This window comes from Acomys russatus, chromosome 12 (assembly GCF_903995435.1).
Source record: "Acomys russatus chromosome 12, mAcoRus1.1, whole genome shotgun sequence".
NCBI lineage: Eukaryota > Metazoa > Chordata > Mammalia > Rodentia > Muridae > Acomys > Acomys russatus.
This window is the reverse complement of record NC_067148.1, coordinates 2,332,249-2,350,253: the sequence shown is the minus strand read 5'-3', so window position 1 is coordinate 2,350,253 and position 18,005 is coordinate 2,332,249. Positions and strand designations below refer to the sequence as shown.

General features: G+C 38.4%; 1 protein-coding gene across 1 annotated transcript; it reads left to right on the top strand.

Annotated features, from left to right (window-relative positions):
* Nucleotides 1-5,805: 5,805 nt before the first annotated feature.
* Nucleotides 5,806-16,301, top strand: Osgepl1 (O-sialoglycoprotein endopeptidase like 1). Its single transcript, XM_051153778.1, has 6 exons — nucleotides 5,806-6,067; nucleotides 10,846-11,233; nucleotides 12,807-13,160; nucleotides 13,870-14,000; nucleotides 14,109-14,180; nucleotides 16,017-16,301. The coding sequence occupies exons 1-6, from the start codon at nucleotides 5,847-5,849 to the stop codon at nucleotides 16,093-16,095; spliced, it is 1,245 nt and encodes a 414-aa protein (XP_051009735.1). The 5' UTR covers nucleotides 5,806-5,846; the 3' UTR covers nucleotides 16,096-16,301.
* Nucleotides 16,302-18,005: the final 1,704 nt, after the last annotated feature.

The following is an 18,005-nucleotide window of genomic DNA, read 5'->3' as shown; positions in this document are numbered from 1 at the left end:
TTGATTTGATGGCTACATCGCTGATTCACTCTATGATCACAAAAACCTCACATCTTCAACATGAGCTATCAAGTGATGGCCCCTTTGTGTGCTTAATGAATGGATTTATTTAACCAAAAGCTAAGAATTTTTCTTGTCATATTCTCTTACTAATTTTAGCCTATCTTATCTAAAGTTTAACAAATGAATTAATATCCAGCATATTACTTATCTCTCTTACATGGATATATATGACCAGTAAATACAATCCCAAACTCCTTATTGTTTTGAATTAAAACAATGGAGTATAACTCAAGCTTAATATAAACCTTTTAACAGAATAGAAAGTAACTGTGTCTTAGATCAGAAGTTGTCAGTCTATGGGTTGTGACCCCTTAGGGGTGGAACAATCCTTTTACTGGGGTCCCATATCAGATATCCTGAATATCAGATATCGCTTACGATTTGTAACAGCAAGATTAGTTATGAAGTGGCAACAAAATAATTTTATAGTTGGAGGTCATCACATCATGAACTGTTTTAAAGGGTCACAACATTAGGAAGGCTGAGAACCATTGTCTTAGATGGTGTAAGTTCATGTAGGAATTGGGAACAGGTCCATGACTGGGAAGTCAAGCAAGTAAAGTGCTCTAGACGTAAGTGGAATAGTAAGAATAAGGGATAACAGGCGAGTGACAGAATACATCTTCATTTTGTCTAGTTTTTAAAAATGCTGTAGGTCTGTTTCCAACTAAAAATGATTGAGCAAGTGCTTTTTACATGTATTTCAATTTTTCCTTTGCCCATGACTGAATACATAAACATTATAAACATCAGATTCAAAACATTGAATATTTGGATGACAAGTATTCATACTACTTCAGCTTTATTGGCTAATGTTTTCTCTCTTAAGTGGGTGTTGGGCTTAGGTTAATTTTGTTTTTCTCATTGCTTTTCAGTAACCTAACAAAGTTACAAAGTCTTATTAGTAAAGCTAAATGTGAGCTAGCTATGGTAACAACATGCCTGTGATCCAAGCACTTGGGCAGTAGAGGGTAGCGCAGTCTACATGAGGAGCTCTAGTCCAGCCAGGCCTACAAAGTGAGACCTTGTCTCAAGTAAAACTTGAGGGTGTGTGTGTGTCTTTTATTTATTATGACGTAGTATATTAACTATGGAAGTGGCTCACCTATGGTTCTAAGGGTCTGGATTTGAAGACTGTTTTCTTTCTTAGATAAGGTCTCTGTATAACTGGTGTCGAACTATAAATCTTCCTGCTTCAAGTCCTGAGTGCAGGTGTGCAGCACTCTGCCTGTCTCTGCTTCCCTGAGTACTAGGATTAAAGTTGTATGCCATTGTGCCAGGCTGTTTCTCTATATTTTTAAATTTAGCATATAAGCTAAATTGTCTTTGTCTTTCCATTCTGCATAAGTATATATTTATTAAAAATCTCAAATATAAGAATTAAAATTAGAGCCAGGCATAGTGGCACTTGGGGAGACAGCCTGAGTTCAAGGCTAGCCTGGTCTACAAAGCGAGTCTAGGATAGACAAGGCTCCACAGAGAAACCTTGTCTTGAAGAAACAAAGAATTACAATTAGAAAATGTATTGTTAACATTCTAAAATGAATAAAATAATTTTTTCCACTTAAGCAGCTATAGATTTTTATTGTCAATTTTGCAGAACAGATTTTTCAAGGCTTGTATTTTGGTTGACCACATTATCAAGAGGATAAAAATGTGGGGTTTTCTTCTAAATCTTTAGTTTTCAAATTGGTGAACCAAAAAAATTAATGTATTAGCTATTTCCTACAGCCGCCCCTTGAGACAGATAGTCCTCTTATGAATTCTGAAAACCATGTGCTTCTCTCGTTGCACTGTTAGCATACAGGAAGGGTAGAGGCCGACTCCCTCCCCTCCGTACTATAACTGCACATGGCTTTACACACTTGGAGAATGTGGTAACTCAAAGTTAAATGTATGTGGTCCAGCTGTTACATTTTGTGGAATGGCATGCATCTGAAATGTTCCTGCGAAGTCCAGTCCCAAAGGTTTGCTTGTCTATGAGATGCTGTTAAGAGATGGTGCTTATTCAGAGTAGGTCCTGGGGTCATGTGTCCTGTCCCTGGGCCCATTCTCCTTATTCGGAGTAGGTCCTGGGGTCATGTGTCCTGTCCCTGGGCCCATTCTCCTTATTTGTTCCTCACTGTCAGTGAGGTGCGCATGCTCTTCTAACATGTGCTCCCATCATGGCTCTCCACCTGATCACGGTCCTAAAAGCAGTGGACTAAGGAACGAAGTAAGTAAAGCAATGAAGTAAGGAAATTATGATATATGGTGGACACTATGAAATAGTCACAATATGACAAATGTGCTTATGATTTCCAAAGAATAGTTGTTGCCATCATTTAAGTATTAATGTTTAACAGATACTAAAATTTAGTTTGAAAAGATAAATTTTGAGGTCAGTGATAGGGAAGATTACAGAACAATGACTGTTCTTCAGACCACTTCATCTTAAAACAGTTAAAATAAACAATAAGCTATATATGCTTTATATATTCTGCCATAAGAAGATAACCTGAAGGAAAAGTTAGAGTAAGCATGTCTCAGCAAACAAAATATAAGAAAAAAAAACCTTCTAGAAATGAGACCAGACGTGTAGTACTGCCTCTTCCTGGTTTGTTTGTTTGTTTGTTTGTTTGTTTGTTTGTTTTTGGTGTCAAAGATGGTACTGCTACTTAATAAAGAAAACTGGAAAAGAAAAAGGCAGGTGGCCATAGAGTGCACAACAAATTTTAAATAGATATATGACTGAAGTAGAAAGTAACTCCTCAAGCTTAAAATATTTGCCATTAGAAGCATTAATCTTATTTCTACTGCCTTTATCTTATGCATTTAATTTGGATTTGGTCTTTACAGTTTTGTTCAACACAAAGACGAGAGACCCAGCAGACTCAGCTACCCTAGCTCCAGCACCATCACATTAATACATTACTAGTCCTGGCAGCTTTTTAACAGTCGTACTCTAGCAGTGTATGACGTGAGGCTCAGTCACACAGAGTGCAGTCACTTCCAAGCCAAAGCTTGTGAAGGAGTCAGATGCGGAAGCCAAGGGACCGTGTCATGATCTTGCCAGGGCACAGATGCAGCCATTCAAACCACTTGGCCTTTCCCAGGTTACGCTCTACTTAGTGTACATTTCCATTTCCCTACCTTTCTATTGTCTTGTACCTGCCTTTTGCTAATAGCCTTTAGAAACTTGTAGAGGGAGGATCTTAAGTTTTTAGCTTTCACAACCAAGAAAGTACCCACCACAAAGGAAAAGTCCTGACGGATGTGTGATAAAGTAAAATCCAGTCAGGCACTCAGGATGTTTGTAATCCTAGTTACTATGGAGACTGAAGAAAGAAGTGCTTAAGTCCAGAAGTTAAGGATGAGCTTGGACAACAAAGCAAGACCTTGAATCATACAGAAATGTATATTTTCATACACGTGTACACACGTCTTAGTGGAACACACTTAGGGAATACGTATTATAAGATTCTTCCTGTTAAATTCATCTGAAGGTTGCCAATGAGTTTGTCTTCTGGCATTCAAGCAAACAGGCTCTAGAGTCAAGGTTGCCCTGGCCCAGTTCCAATATTCATCTGCTGCACTTACTCTGTAACTTTGAATTCATCCAGATTTTGCAGCCTAATTACCTGTAAATGAGGACACTAAGTATAGTACTTTCTGGATGTTCTCCTGAGCACTAACAGTAGGCTGGCACAGAAGTGTTGCTTTATTGTTACACCTCAAAGAAATATGTCTCAGTTAAGAAATTAAGCTCAATATTGTAACTGTGAGCTTAATTTGTACCTGTTCATCCAGTGTAGTCTGTTAGTCTGTATTTAGCTGTATTTAGATTTTCTTTTCTTTTCTTTCTTTCTTTTTTTTTTTTTTTTTTTTTTTTTTTTTTTTTTTTTTTTTTTTTTTTTTACTCATCTTCACACTCTGCAAAGGAAAGATGTGTACGCCAACCGTGCACTATAAAGCCTTTGCTTACTAGTTTTAAAGTTTAGGTAAAAGATTTAGGATACATCGATTTGAATATACTAAAAGCTCACAAAACAAGAATTAGTACATGCTACACAGTTGAGTACATTAGTAATCTGGTCCTATATAAGGCAACACAAATATTTTAAAATATTTACCATTAATTTGACTTTGTGATAATAAAATGAGCTGGCCATGGGTGTTGTAATGTGTGATTTTAGACTCTACAACCAGAAACACTTCATTCTCTGGGAGCTCAGTGCTATATTGCTGGTGGTGTGATTTCTGATGAAAATATTCTTGACCCGTGAAAATGGAAGGTTTCTCAGGTCACTCCACTCACTATCTCTAAGTCTGGGCAGTTTCCTTAAAATAGGATGACAATATACCCAATACTTTTTCTCCTGGTGGCAGCAAAATTCTAGCCGAAGGCAGAACTTTTTCCTAAATGTAGCATAGTGTGGACGCAGTGCAGTCTCTCGGACATCTCTTCATGTCTTGGTACTCAACAAACCCGGAAAGAACGCTGGAGGGCAAGCTCAGTCTCAAGAGATCACTCCACATTTATGTACTAATTGTGCCTCTCGAGCCACAGGAAGCACCGCGGGGCTAGGAACTGTGGCGCTGCTGTGACGTCACTTCCGGGCGCCTGAGCCTAGAGCAGGCGACAACAGTTTCCCAGGAAGGTGAAAGAAATTGCTAACATCTAGCGTCCTTGAGGCTTTTTGCTTCCCGCCGACAGACACTTCGTCACCTAGTCCGTCTGGAGAGGCTGTGGGAGCTCAGGACTCGAATTTGCGAATAGTTCCTTCCGTTCTCAGTCCCTGCAGGTCCGTTTTCCCTGTTAAGTTTGCTTTTGATTCTAGCCCGTTTTGCCCATTCCGCACGTTTTACACTGAGAATATTGGAATGTTTAGATTTAGTGATGGCTGTTGTTTGTTTGTTTGAGGGGTGGCAGTAGGGAGAAACATTTAGGAAGAAGCTTAGGGTGGTAAACCTGTTATAAAAAGTGGAGGTGAATCCAAAGATTGGGTATTTATAGTTGTCGTTGCCGAGATTTCGTGAGGTTTTTGTTTTTTAAGAATAAGCTTAATGAAAGGACTTGTTTCCAAACTACAAAATTAAAACTTGATTGGTGTGCCTTTATTTTAATAAACTGCCCAAAGGCTGTACACTCTATTTTGGGAGAGGGGGCCCAGGAAATGGGAGGCCTTTATTTTTCAACTGTACTATGTGCGGTTATTTTTTTTTAACACTTAATTTTAACGTCATTTTAAATAGGACTGTCCACATAACTATTATTCAATAATATTACCTGTTGTATAAAGTGCAGGTTGAGCATTGTTTGCCCAGAATACCTAAACCAAAGTGTTCCAAATAAAAAAAACAAAAAAACGAATTGGGGAATATGTGCCACATACGTGACCAATCTGAGGATGAGACCCAAGGTTGAACGTGAAATCCGAGTTTTATTTGCATCCTATAGCATAACCAAGGCAATTCTTTGTAATGTTTTTAGTGTTCCTTGTGTTCCCACTTACAACTCAGGTGAGTAGAGGGGTTTAGAATTTCACCTTAAGAATGGTCAATTTGGAATATTAATATTTGTATGTTTTCCATTTTTCTCTTGCAAAATTCAATTTATTTATAGTCAGTGATTTCTAGGGCCTGTATAAGATTTTGATAACTTTTTAAAATGTTACTATAATTTTGTAAGGCAGTATACTTAAAGGATAAAATGAATATTCATTATTTTTTAAACAAAATCGCAAATGAAGTTACAATATTTCTGTAATTCTCTCCTAGGAATTATTTGTAGAGTAGTAAGTATGCTGATAGTAAATAAGACAGCAAGATTTTTTTCTAAGCCATTGAAGAGTAAAGTTTATGGACTTTTAAGAACTTTCCATGTTCATTCTGGAACATGTTTCCGTCATAAACTAGTACTGGGAATTGAAACCAGCTGTGATGATACAGCAGCTGCTGTGGTGGATGAAACCGGAAATGTGTTGGGAGAAGCAATACATTCCCAGACGGAAGTTCATTTAAAGTAAGTATGGATTATTTGGGTCATTTCTTGCTTGTTTGTTTGTTTGTTTGTTTCTTTTTTTTTTTTTTTCTTTTTTCCTTTTCGAGACAGGGTTTCTCTGTGTAGCCTTGGCTGTCCTAGACTCACTTTGTAGACCAGGCTGGCCTCGAACTCACAGTGATCCGCCTGCCTCTGCCTCCCAAGTGCTGGGACTAAAGGTGTGCGCCACCACGCCCGGCTTCCTGCTTCTTTTAAAAGAAAAATTACACCATTCTTCTTCATTTATCATGTATAAAAGACAAACTTTAGGAGCAAAATTCTTACTCTGTTTTGTAAAACCACTACGTACCACCATATACAGCTATGCCTTGTGGAATACACCTTTAATAACAGAACTTCAAAGGCAAAGGCAGGCAGACATGAGTTTGAGGCCAACTGCTGCCACTTAGTTGACTTTGTCTCAAAAACAAAACAAAAAAACAGAAAACAAAACCTGCTATAGAAATATCTCATTCCTTGTCTTGGCTTTTAAGGCCCTCCACAATTCACAGTAAAGTCTCAGCTTTTGCCCATCCTGATGACAAAAAGAGGCAAAGATCATTCCCAGCACTAATAGTTTCTCTGATTTTTCTCTCCATGATACCTTTTTCCTGCATATGTGTCTTATGGTCTCACCAGCAGTCTTAGGAAAGCATCACTTGGTAGCTGAAAAAGAACCTATTAATATTTACACATAGAACTTGCATAGTACTTAAGACACTTAGTTGTATTAAAGCATAGAAGGTTTATAAACCCAGCTGTTGCAGAGGACCACAGGACAAGTAGCTTAAATAACTGCACTAGATATGAACTGCAAAGCATACCCAGCCTTAGCCAGTTGTTGTCACTCAAGTGTAAGACTTAAAATCATTAGTTTCAGAATTTTCAAAAAGTGAAAATGTGTGTTTTTTATGTAAACTGTAGTTTTTGGTTTTGTTTTGTTTTTAATTATTAGCTAATTCAAAACACGTTGAAGTACATCTCTAAGTTGCCAATTTCCAGTGTTTGATGAATGAAAAAAAGTTTGGTATTTTTAGTATTAGTTAGGAAACTACTTCATCCTCTCTGATTGCTTTTCACATCAGAAAACAAGAAGAAGCAGTTTCCTTAATGACCTGGAAATAATTTATGGAGGAAATAGAGCCTACATCAACACACTATGGTAAACAGACTGAGTGGGAATTAATATGGCCAGTAGACTACTAGAAGGCCCTTCTGTCATATAATGCACTCAGACCTACAAAGAGAGCTACCAGTGTAAGGCAGCATAAAGTTAATACCAAGCAATAATTACCATGCTGTAGACATTTTGTTTTGTTTTGTTTTGAATGTACTGAACTTTTGACTGTCACCTTCACTGACAGGCCTGCTCTGAGCATATCAATCATCTAAATTAGGCTCATTCTCTTTCACTATGCCATGCATATTTTCTTTCTAATCCTTTTTATATATTTGTTTGACTGGTCATAATCTTTCTTCCAGTCAACCCTAAGCACTGATAATGAAGTCTCTGTCTATACTGACCACTGTGCTACTCTGATTGCCTTGCTAGCACAATGTCTGATTCATAGTAGAGATGGAAAGAATATTGCTTTCCAAATGAATGTGACCAACAAAGGCAAAAAGACAAAAAACATTCCACTTAGCCAGAGCGCAGGCCACTTGGGTGGGACGCTAGACAAGTATGTTCAGTGACACCCTTGGCAGGCAATACCCCGGGCACTGTGAGCCCTGACATGAATATGATGCATGAGCTGTGCCGGTTAACGCCCCGTTTCAATGGGTTTGCTCCCAGTGGATGAGCTTGTGGTTAGGCACCTCCAGGCTCTTGGCCACTTTCCCAGAGAACGGGAAGGGGCTCACCCAGACTCACAAAAGCAGCAAACCAATAGTGCAGGTCACAAATGGGTACACTGTCAAGACTGGCAGTGGGACACATGGGTAAGAGGACTCAAGATTACTGTTCAGGGCTACTTTCATGGAATTCAAAAGGAGGGATTGATTACTCAGGGGCAGAGCTTGGGTGGTTGTTTATTTTGATTGATAGATTAGATCATATAGTAATTTTTCTTATTGTGTATGTCCTCTTCCATAATGCATCTGTTTTGATCACATACATGCCCAGTTATGAACAGGCATAAGATGGTAAATAGGGGCCCTTCCTAAATAGTTTTTAGAGCACAGAGGGTTTCATCATGACTGACATACATCCAAGCCAGTTCAGGCTGGCTCAGCCTTTCTATTCTAATTCTGGGATGTTGAGAATACATTTGAATAAAAAGTGTCTAACTTTTATTGTTACAGGGTCATGGAAACTTTTACCATCGTTCATATATAGATGTGCAGATAGCCCCATACAGATTGGGGATCAGGCAGGTTCTGAGGTTGCTAAGTGCATTGTTTGGAAAGGGCCGCATGTGCATAGTGGGTACAGGTGAAGGAACTAGGCTGCCAAATACATATTACAAGGGAGGATGTGTATGTGTGTAATCCAAAACCAGGTGGGGTCTCCCATATCTGTGCTCGCTTGCCTCAGGCTGATGTTTAGTTTTATAATCTGGTTTAGCACCTCACATTGAGACTGTGCATATTTTCAGTGTGCTTGTCTATAAAATCTGGATAATCGTAGTGGCATTGTATTAAACGTAAATAAATGTGAGTTCTTTTAGAGAACATGCTGCAGCATTTGACAAGTATAAAAGGTTCAATAGAATCTAGCCACAAGCAATAGCGCTTCTGTTGCTCTCAATACTGACAGTGAATGGCTGATTGCACAGCAGTGTAGGAGCTATGATGATAAAGCACAGCGCACTAGCATCCCTTTCTTCCAGACCTCCCTCACTTTTCCCTCACCACCTCACGTCCAAATCATTCATCCAGTTGTTGTAAACATAACCCTCAAATCCTGCTTACCATAGCGCTCTCCTTCCTCACCAGTTGAGTCCGGCTCTCCATGGCCCCTTGCCTACTCTACCTTCAAAGTTAAATGGTCTCTTCCTTAATCATCTGCATTCTCTATACAAGTTAAAATATGGCTATAAGATGCTTTCTTATTATTTGAGAATAAAGCCGTACTTTTACTCCCTGTTTGTCTTTATTGTTTAGCATAATTTCTATAAAATAAAATACCAAAGGATGCAGAAGTGGGTATAAGACAGAGAAATGAATGGGAGGAAAGGACCGGAATTCAAACTCTCAAACTCCAATCAAGTAAATACTTTGAGCTGAGACGAGAAATAAGTCAACAACAGGTTGTTTTCTAGTGTTTTCTGACATCACAATCTGTGATGGTCTCCAAGAATCAGAAGGCGCAGCTGGAAGGATACAGAGGCTTTGCACTTGGTGATGGCAGTGAGAGCGTTACTAAACTAAAACATTAAGTGTGGAGACAAAGGTGGAAATGAATGCTGAGGCCCAGTGAGAAGAGTCCTTAGTAAAGGCCCTGCTGACCTGAGTTCAGTCCCTGGAGCACCACATGGTAGAAGGAGGACACGTGGCTTCCGACTCACTTCCCGTTCACCAGCTTTCCCATAAATAATAATAAAAAATGTAATCCAAAAGTGTAAAGTAAATTATATATTAGACCTTTTAAAAAATGAGCCTTGAAACTGATATGATTCTAGAATACTGCTGCCATTAACAGATGAGAACTATCATATAAGTATATTTAAATAAGTTTTTTTAAAAGTTACTGCAAAATGCACTTGTTGAAATAAAAGGATTTCCTTACAGTCTCATTTCCTGAAATATATATAAAATAGTAACTAATTTACTGACTGTTGTCAAGATCTTCCTATCTGTGTATAGAGACCATCCCACATGCACTTGCAATGTCAAGTATTTTTACCATATTTTTTCAGATTATAAGATGCACCCAATTTTTAGAGCAGTAAAACAAGAAAACAGCAATTGGACCATAAGGCACACCCTAATCCCCCCACACGCACTTTTGGTGGGAGGAGTGTGTCTTATGGTCCAAAAAATACAGTAAATGATGTGTGAATTTTACAGACCCTGTGAGATTGCTTCTCAGACCGTAAACCAGTTACTATATTTGTGACTGGCCAAGTTCCACTTGTTGTTTCCCCCTTCTAGAGACGGACTGCAAGGCCTGGGTGTATTAGTCAGGTGCCTTACCACTGAGCTGCATTCCCAACCCTCCCTGATAATTCTTAACATTTGGAGTGATCATCTGCTGTCCTGCATAGACCCAAAATCTCAACTGCTAACTCAGAGCACTAGGTTCACAAACTTTATTTTAGGATTGCAAGCTATCTCCTGTCCTGGTGTGACCTCAAGTGCAGTGTGTTTAAAAATAAACCCATCTTTACAAAACCGTCTTCATATTTCTCACTGTTAGTATTTTTTCCTCTCAGTCATCCTTACCAAATATGAGTCATCTTTGATGCCTAGGCCCTTCATATTATTTTATCCAGTTACTTCAGACAAATACCTCTTGCACTAATTTCTAGAACTCTCCTCAGGAGACTGATTTGAGCTAAATACACTTTTAGCCTGTTCTTCCTTTGTTCATGACCTCTTTGGAATGCGTTATAAGACTGTTCTCAGGATGTCATTCATCAGAAATAACCCATAGGGGTTTTGAACACAGCATGAAAGACACAACAATATTGAACTCTTATCAGTCTTCCACTATAAAGCAAATTTTACCACACATGCTAATACAATGATTTAAGAATGCCTTCCAATGTAACATTTTATCCTTTCCTAATTTCTTAAAGGCTATCTTTTTGTTTCAGAACAGGTGGGATTGTTCCTCCTGTAGCTCAACAGCTTCACAGAGAAAATATTCAACGGATAGTAGAAGAAACTCTTTCTGCCAGTAGCATCTCTCCAAGTGACCTGTCAGCAATAGCAACAACCATCAAACCAGGACTGGCTCTAAGCTTGGGAGTCGGCTTAGCCTTCAGCTTACAGCTCGTAAATCAGTTTAAAAAGCCATTCGTTCCTATTCATCATATGGAGGCCCATGCTCTTACGATTAGGCTGACCAATAAAGTAGAATTTCCTTTTTTAGTTCTTTTGATCTCTGGAGGTCACTGTCTGTTGGCATTAGTCCGAGGTGTTTCAGATTTTCTGCTTCTTGGGAAGTCTTTGGACATAGCACCGGGTGACATGCTGGACAAGGTACTGTTCCGGAGGTCACTCTCCTTTCCTTCTGTTCTGTCAGTTAAATAGCAGTTTACAAACTACTTATCTAGGTAATCCTGAGCAGCACCTGAGTAGACTGAAAAACTATTTTTTAAAATTACTGCAAAAGGCTGGGTGGGATAGCAGAATAGACTACAAATTCAAGGCCCAACCTCTGTTATTTAGTGGGTGTGAGGTAAACCTGGGCCATGCAGCAAAGTCTTAAAACTCCAGAGTTGCGGCCAGGCATGGTGGTGCACACCTTTAATCCTAGCACTTGGAAAACAGATGCATGTGGACCTCAGAGTGTGAGGCCAGCCCAGTCTACATAGTGAGCTTCAGAGCAGCCAAAAATACATAGAAGAAAACAAAAATTCAAAATTAAGAGTTGTATTAACCTTTTAGGGTTTCATTTTGCAACCCTTGCTGGACTCAAAACTCCCAGTGACCCTCCTCTTTCAGCTGCCCATGTGTTGGGATAAGTGAGTCACCACTATGTCCGTCTCAATTTTGTCATTTTTAGTTATGGTAAGAATTTTACATCTCTATGTAAAAGCCCAAATAGTTTTCAGGTACTGCTATATATTTAGTCAAATACTTCTTGTGAAAGTGTTTGGAAAACCACTATGCTACAAAAACAAAGATATACAGAGATTGGGACAAGGCATGGCGGTACATGCCTTTAACTTCAGGACTTGGGAAGCCAAGGCAGGTGGATCTGTGAGTTCAAGGCCTGGTTGGTCTACATAGTTCCAAGCCAATTGGGGCTATATAATGAAACCCTATGAAGGAAAAGAAGATATATAAAAATTAATGTGGAATTCCCATGTTCACAATCAACTACAGAATTGCTAACATCACAACATTTTGTTTTAGTGGTATGGAACCTACTGCCATATATAAACCAGCAGTGATCATAGAATGAATAGGACACTTGATTGGTTTGTTGTTGGTTTTTCAAGGCAGGCTAGAACTTGCTGTGTAGACCAGGCTGGCCTCAAAATCAGAGATCCACCTGCCTCTACCTCCACAGTGCTGAGATTAAAAGGGCCACTACCACCCACCCAGATTCTTATTTTCAAAGTTTTTCATTAAATAGCCATCTTCAAATTCAATTTTTCAACCTCTGTATAAAAGAAATCATATATGCAGGATTCTAAAGTAATATTTGAATTATCTTTATATCTTACAGTTTCAGAATGTGTACCCTATGAATCATTTGAAAAAATATATTTTCTAAATGTTATTACATGTAATGACTTGCTTTTTTTTTTTTTTTTTTTTTTTTTTTTTTTTCCTTTTTGGTTGTTTTGTTTTTCTTTTGAGAGTGTGTTTCTCTGTAATAGCCCTGGCATAGACCAGGCTGGCCTCAAAATCACAGAGATCCACCTGCCTCTGCCTCTCAAGTGTTCGGACTAAAGGCGTGTACCACCATGCCTGACTTGACTTGCATATTTTGAACCACCCTTACATCTGTGGGATAAAGCTAACTTGGTCAATAGTCATTTTTTTTTTAATTTTCAGTCAAAATATACTTTATAAAAAAATTTTTAATGTTTGTTTTTAATAGGTGGCAAGAAGACTTTCTTTAACCAAACATCCAGAGTGTTCTACAATGAGTGGTGGGAAGGCTATAGAACATTTGGCCAAACAAGGAGATAAAGGCCATTTTACTATCAATCCACCGATGCAGAATGCTAAGAATTGCAATTTTTCTTTTTCGGGACTTCAGCATATTATTGATAAGCTAATAAGACACAAGGAAAAAGAAGAAGGCATTGAGAAAGGACAAATCCTGTCGTCAGCTGCAGACATTGCTGCTGCAGTACAGCATACAACAGCGTGCCACCTTGCAAAGAGAACACATCGTGCTATTGTGTTTTGCAAACAGAGAGATTTGTTGCCTCCAACTAACGCAGTATTAGTAAGCCTTGTCATCTCGTTCCAGTAGGTTATTTGTCGCTAGGAATCTAGTTGACTTTGTTTATGACAAAAAGGTCGCTGTATCTCATTGTAGACAATGTGAAATATGGGATAAAAACAATGTTTAGCCATTTCGAATGTAGATAAAACATTTTTATGTAACATATCTATAGCCTGTGCAGAAAAAAAGGAAACCCAGGCTATATTTCTTTTTGAAATGTAGACAGTACAATAAAGAAACCAGAATAACTACTATGGTTACTATTTTTAGAAAAGCAGGCTGCTATCCTCCCTCATTTAATGAAATCCCTTTGAACGTGCTTACAAGTCTTGATAATCTTCCTTTTTAATAGGTCTTAAATCTTACTTTGAACATTAAAGTTATCTTAAGAGCTGGGTAGCTGAATGACAAAAAAATTTAAAAATACAAAATACAGTCTAAAACATTGGAGTATTATGATTGCAGATGTTGCAGAGACACTTTCTGGTAGTAAAATATTTTAAAATTTTAGCAATGAATACATGCTGGCATTAGCATTGTGATTACTATCTGCAAATTTTTACTATGCAGATAATATCACTTATTGCTTAACCCCAAATGTAATAGTTTCCTCTTGAATGAAGCTGGTTTTGTTCCCTGGGATTATTTAATACCTTGTTTCATATTTATATGTCTTAGCTGTTAATACGCATCTTCCCAATTCTTGCAGGTTGTATCTGGAGGTGTTGCAAGTAACTTGTATATTCGAAGAGTATTGGAAATTGTAGCAAATGCAACACAATGCACTTTGTTGTGTCCTCCTCCCAGACTGTGCACTGATAATGGCATTATGATTGCATGGTAAGCCACAAAATGCGTGATTTACTGTAATCGTCATCAACATCTTATACTCAGTTTTCTTCCTTTGGATCTTGAGACTATTGATTTTGTTTCAATGATTTTTATTAGGAATGGAATTGAAAGGTTACGGGCTGGCTTGGGCATTTTACATGATGTGGAAGACGTCCGATATGAGCCAAAGTATGTATTACTATTTATCATATTTAGACAAATCCTATTATAAAAGAGAAAGCCTTGAGTATCTCATATATGAGTTTCTATTGACCTTCTAGTGGTACTTAAAAGAAGATTACTGGTTTTCATGAACCAGGCTGAGAAATAGTTGATAAATATTTCTGCTACAGAATCAAATTATAAAACTTTTATAAAACTTTTAACAAGCTATATATGAGTTATGGTCTATTTCTATAGGCCATGAATAAAGATGATATATTGTCTCTTACCTTACCAGAAAAGAACACATTTCAGGCATGGAGAAATGGCTTAGTGGTTAAGAATGCTTACTTCTCTTACGGAGGACCTGGCTCTGTTTCCAGCACCCACATTGTGGCTCACAGTCACACTTAACTTCAGTTCTAGAGAATCCAACATCCTGATCGCCGTGGGCTCCTGCCTACAGAGCGTGTATGTATATATACTCAGACACACACACACACACAAACACACACACACACACACAAAATACTTTTTGTTTTGGTTTTTCAAGACAGGGTTTCTGTGTTAGCCTTGGCTATCCTGGACTCGCTTTGTAGACCAGGCTAGCCTCAAACTCACAGCAGTCTGCCTGCCTCTGCCTCCCAAGTGCTAGGATTAAAGGTATGCATCACCACGCCCGACCCACATAAAATATTTTTAATAAAAGAACAGAAACCTTCTTCGTGAGATGTACTTTTGTATTGTCTAGTATTATCTAAAGACAGTGTGTTACCAAACTTAAAGGAAAAATGGAGATAACATTCAGATAGCAGACTGGCTTGTGACTCTACCCTATAAGCAGAGATGAGAATAAAGCAGAAAGCACCCTTCACTGTAAGCCTTCTTTCCTCTCTCAAGAGCAGTTTTTTAGTTTTCTATCAGGTTCTGTTCAAGTTAGTCTAGGAATAGTATAGGACAAGTTTCATAACTTGACATAGTTATATTTAAACATTGTTTCTTCTGATATTTTGAACTTCTCAGCACCAGAGAGCTATGCTGCAGAAACCACCAATTGTTAATGTGGATTGTGGATGACGAGAGTTCAGGTAGTGTCTGAAGGAATCACTAACATTGTAACTTTCCCTCAGAAGACTCTGGCTGGTCCAGTTGTGCCCCCCTTGTGGCAGTGTCGAGGCTGGGGGGGGTGGCTTTATGGAGCTGGGGTCAGGTTAAGTGAGCAGTATCATAGAAAAGCATAACCTTGGTTTCCTTCCCTTACTGAGGAAGAACAGATGGCATAGGTGAGAGGTGCAGAGTGCTCCAGTCTAGAAGTGCAAGGGAGAGTTGAAAAGGACCAACCAACTTGTGAGCACTGAACAGTCATGGAAACCAAGGGACCTGCAAAAATATAAACCAATCTAGGCTTGATTTTATGTGTTAAAATGCTATTACCATTTTGACCTTCGTAAAATATTATTGGCGGTGGCATCTTTTGTTCTTTGTGCTTCATTTTAAGGGTTATTTGTCCTGTTGTTGTTGTTGTTGTTTGATAGTTTGTGGAATCCACGGTTTGGCATGTGCATAAACAGACAGTCTACCATCAAACCATTGTACTTCATACACCCAGCCTTTACTCGCTTTAAACTTACTAATTTGGAGTACTTTAAAGAGGCAGAACTTGCAAGTATACCTCAGAATGAAGGTTTCTTGTGAATGAGGTAGAGTCGTGTTGTCCTGGTTTGTGTTCGTGTAGGAATTCTCACCACCTATGCTGACTCTCCATTACTTCCTCTGTTACCCAGACTCCAAGCAGATGATGTGCAGAAGTAGTTATAGGGGATGAAGCAACTATAAAGCAGTGTGCTCTGATTTTTCATGCAGATGTCCTCTTGGAGTAGACATATCCAAAGAAGTTGCAGACGCTGCCATAAAAGTACCACTATTAAAAATGACAATTTGACTTGTGATTTTTAAAGGTCTCTACAGGTAATATTTCAAACAATAAAATTAAGTTTGGGTGTTAAATATGTTCATTAGACATCAAGACTTTTATTACACATGCGTATATACATATTCCTGTAAGGAAACATGCCAGTGCGTGCATGTGTGAGTGTGCATGGTAGTAAGGAGTCATTCACAATCCAGGTGTCACACTCGGGAATGCTCTCAGCCTCCTGTGAGAGCAGCACTCTCATTGTCTTGTAGCTTCACCAGACTAGAAGAAACTCCCAGGGAGCTCCAAGAATCCTCTGCCTCCAGCACCCCAGTGCTGGCTTCTAAGGTCACAGTCATGCCTGCCAATGCTGAACACTTTCTAGACATTGAACTCGGGACCGTGTTTGCAAAGCAAGTGCCTTATCTAGTGAGCTGTCTCCCAGGCCCAGCACTTTAAGTTCCTTTCCTAATATCTTTTCTTCTGAAAGACAGAAACTTCATGTTATAATTTTGGGGGAAAAAAGGATTTATTAATGTTGGCAGGTAGAAAAAAAAAGACCTTGGAGGTGGTGATGGCACACGCCTTTAATCTTAGTACTCTGGAGGCCCTCTGAGATTGAGGCCAGCCTGGTCTACAAAGCGAGTCCAGGACAGCTAAGGCTACACAGAGAAATCCTGTCCTGAAAAACAAAAACAAAAAGTCCTTGGGAGAAATACAGTGGATCTTTTCATTGTTGGTCCCTTATCGTGGATTCTATATCTATAGCCAATTTTTGATGACGACTACTACTACAATAGACTGACTTATTTAATGAGAAAGAAATTTCAAAGGCCAGCCAGGTCACGGCTGTGTCTAACCATAGCCCTCCACGTCACAAAAAGCTTGACCAATAGAACATGTGTTATTAGTTAATAAGTTCTCAAGTGTCATGGTTAGAAGAAACTATATGCTTTTAAAACTTTGTCTAATTGGGCCACATACATTCACATCTGTTATATTTTAAACTGTATTTACTAAGATGATAATAAGTGAGATGAGAAAGGTTTGTTTGTGGTAATTCTTTGAATTTGGTACTGCAGATACTGTACGTTTTTTGTTTTTTGTTTTGTTTTTCTTTTTTTTCTTTCCTGTCTAAAGTAACTGCATGCTGTTTGTGGTTGTAAGTACAGTACCACTGGGGCTAAAGACATGGCTCAGTTGTCAACAATAATACTTTTTTTTTTTTACACAGGATGCCAGCACCCACATGGCAGGTCATAACTGTCATTAACTCAAGTTCCAGAGAACCCAGCACCCTTTTTGACCTTCAGGGGAAGCAGGCACATCTGTGGAACATGAATATTAAATTTAAAAAATATAATAAAACAATATTTTAAAAGAACAACATTCCTTATGCCACGAATTTTGCCACTAGATGCTTATATTGTGCCCTTACTACTGAGCCAAGTTGCTAATTTTGTGAACTTTCCAGTCTTTGGCAGCATGTTTTATTGAAAAGCCATAAGGTAAAGATAAAAATTTAGCATAGAACAAAGACCCTTTTCAAGTGACTCACTTTATGTTTATTTGCAGTCTTCAACTCTCTCAATCCTTCTGCCTCAGCATTCCAGTGGTAGAATTATAGGTATACACAACCATTCTTGATTAGAATGAAAACATTTCTTATTCTATTTCTGTTTTAAGCTAACATTCTTCTTAGAAAGTTCCATAACTAATTCTTTTGTTCAATTTATAGTCACCCATTTTCTCCTAGAAATAGTGCATCTGGAAATAGCCATTATTTAAAGTTGCTTTTTATTCTTTGTTGTTACATTGCTGTTGTGTGACAGAATTGGTAAAGAAATAACAGGTAAAAGCAACAACTAGTTCATGAGTTCACATTTTACATTGAGATTTGAGTTTTGTTTATGTGATTATAAATTAACAGACTATTT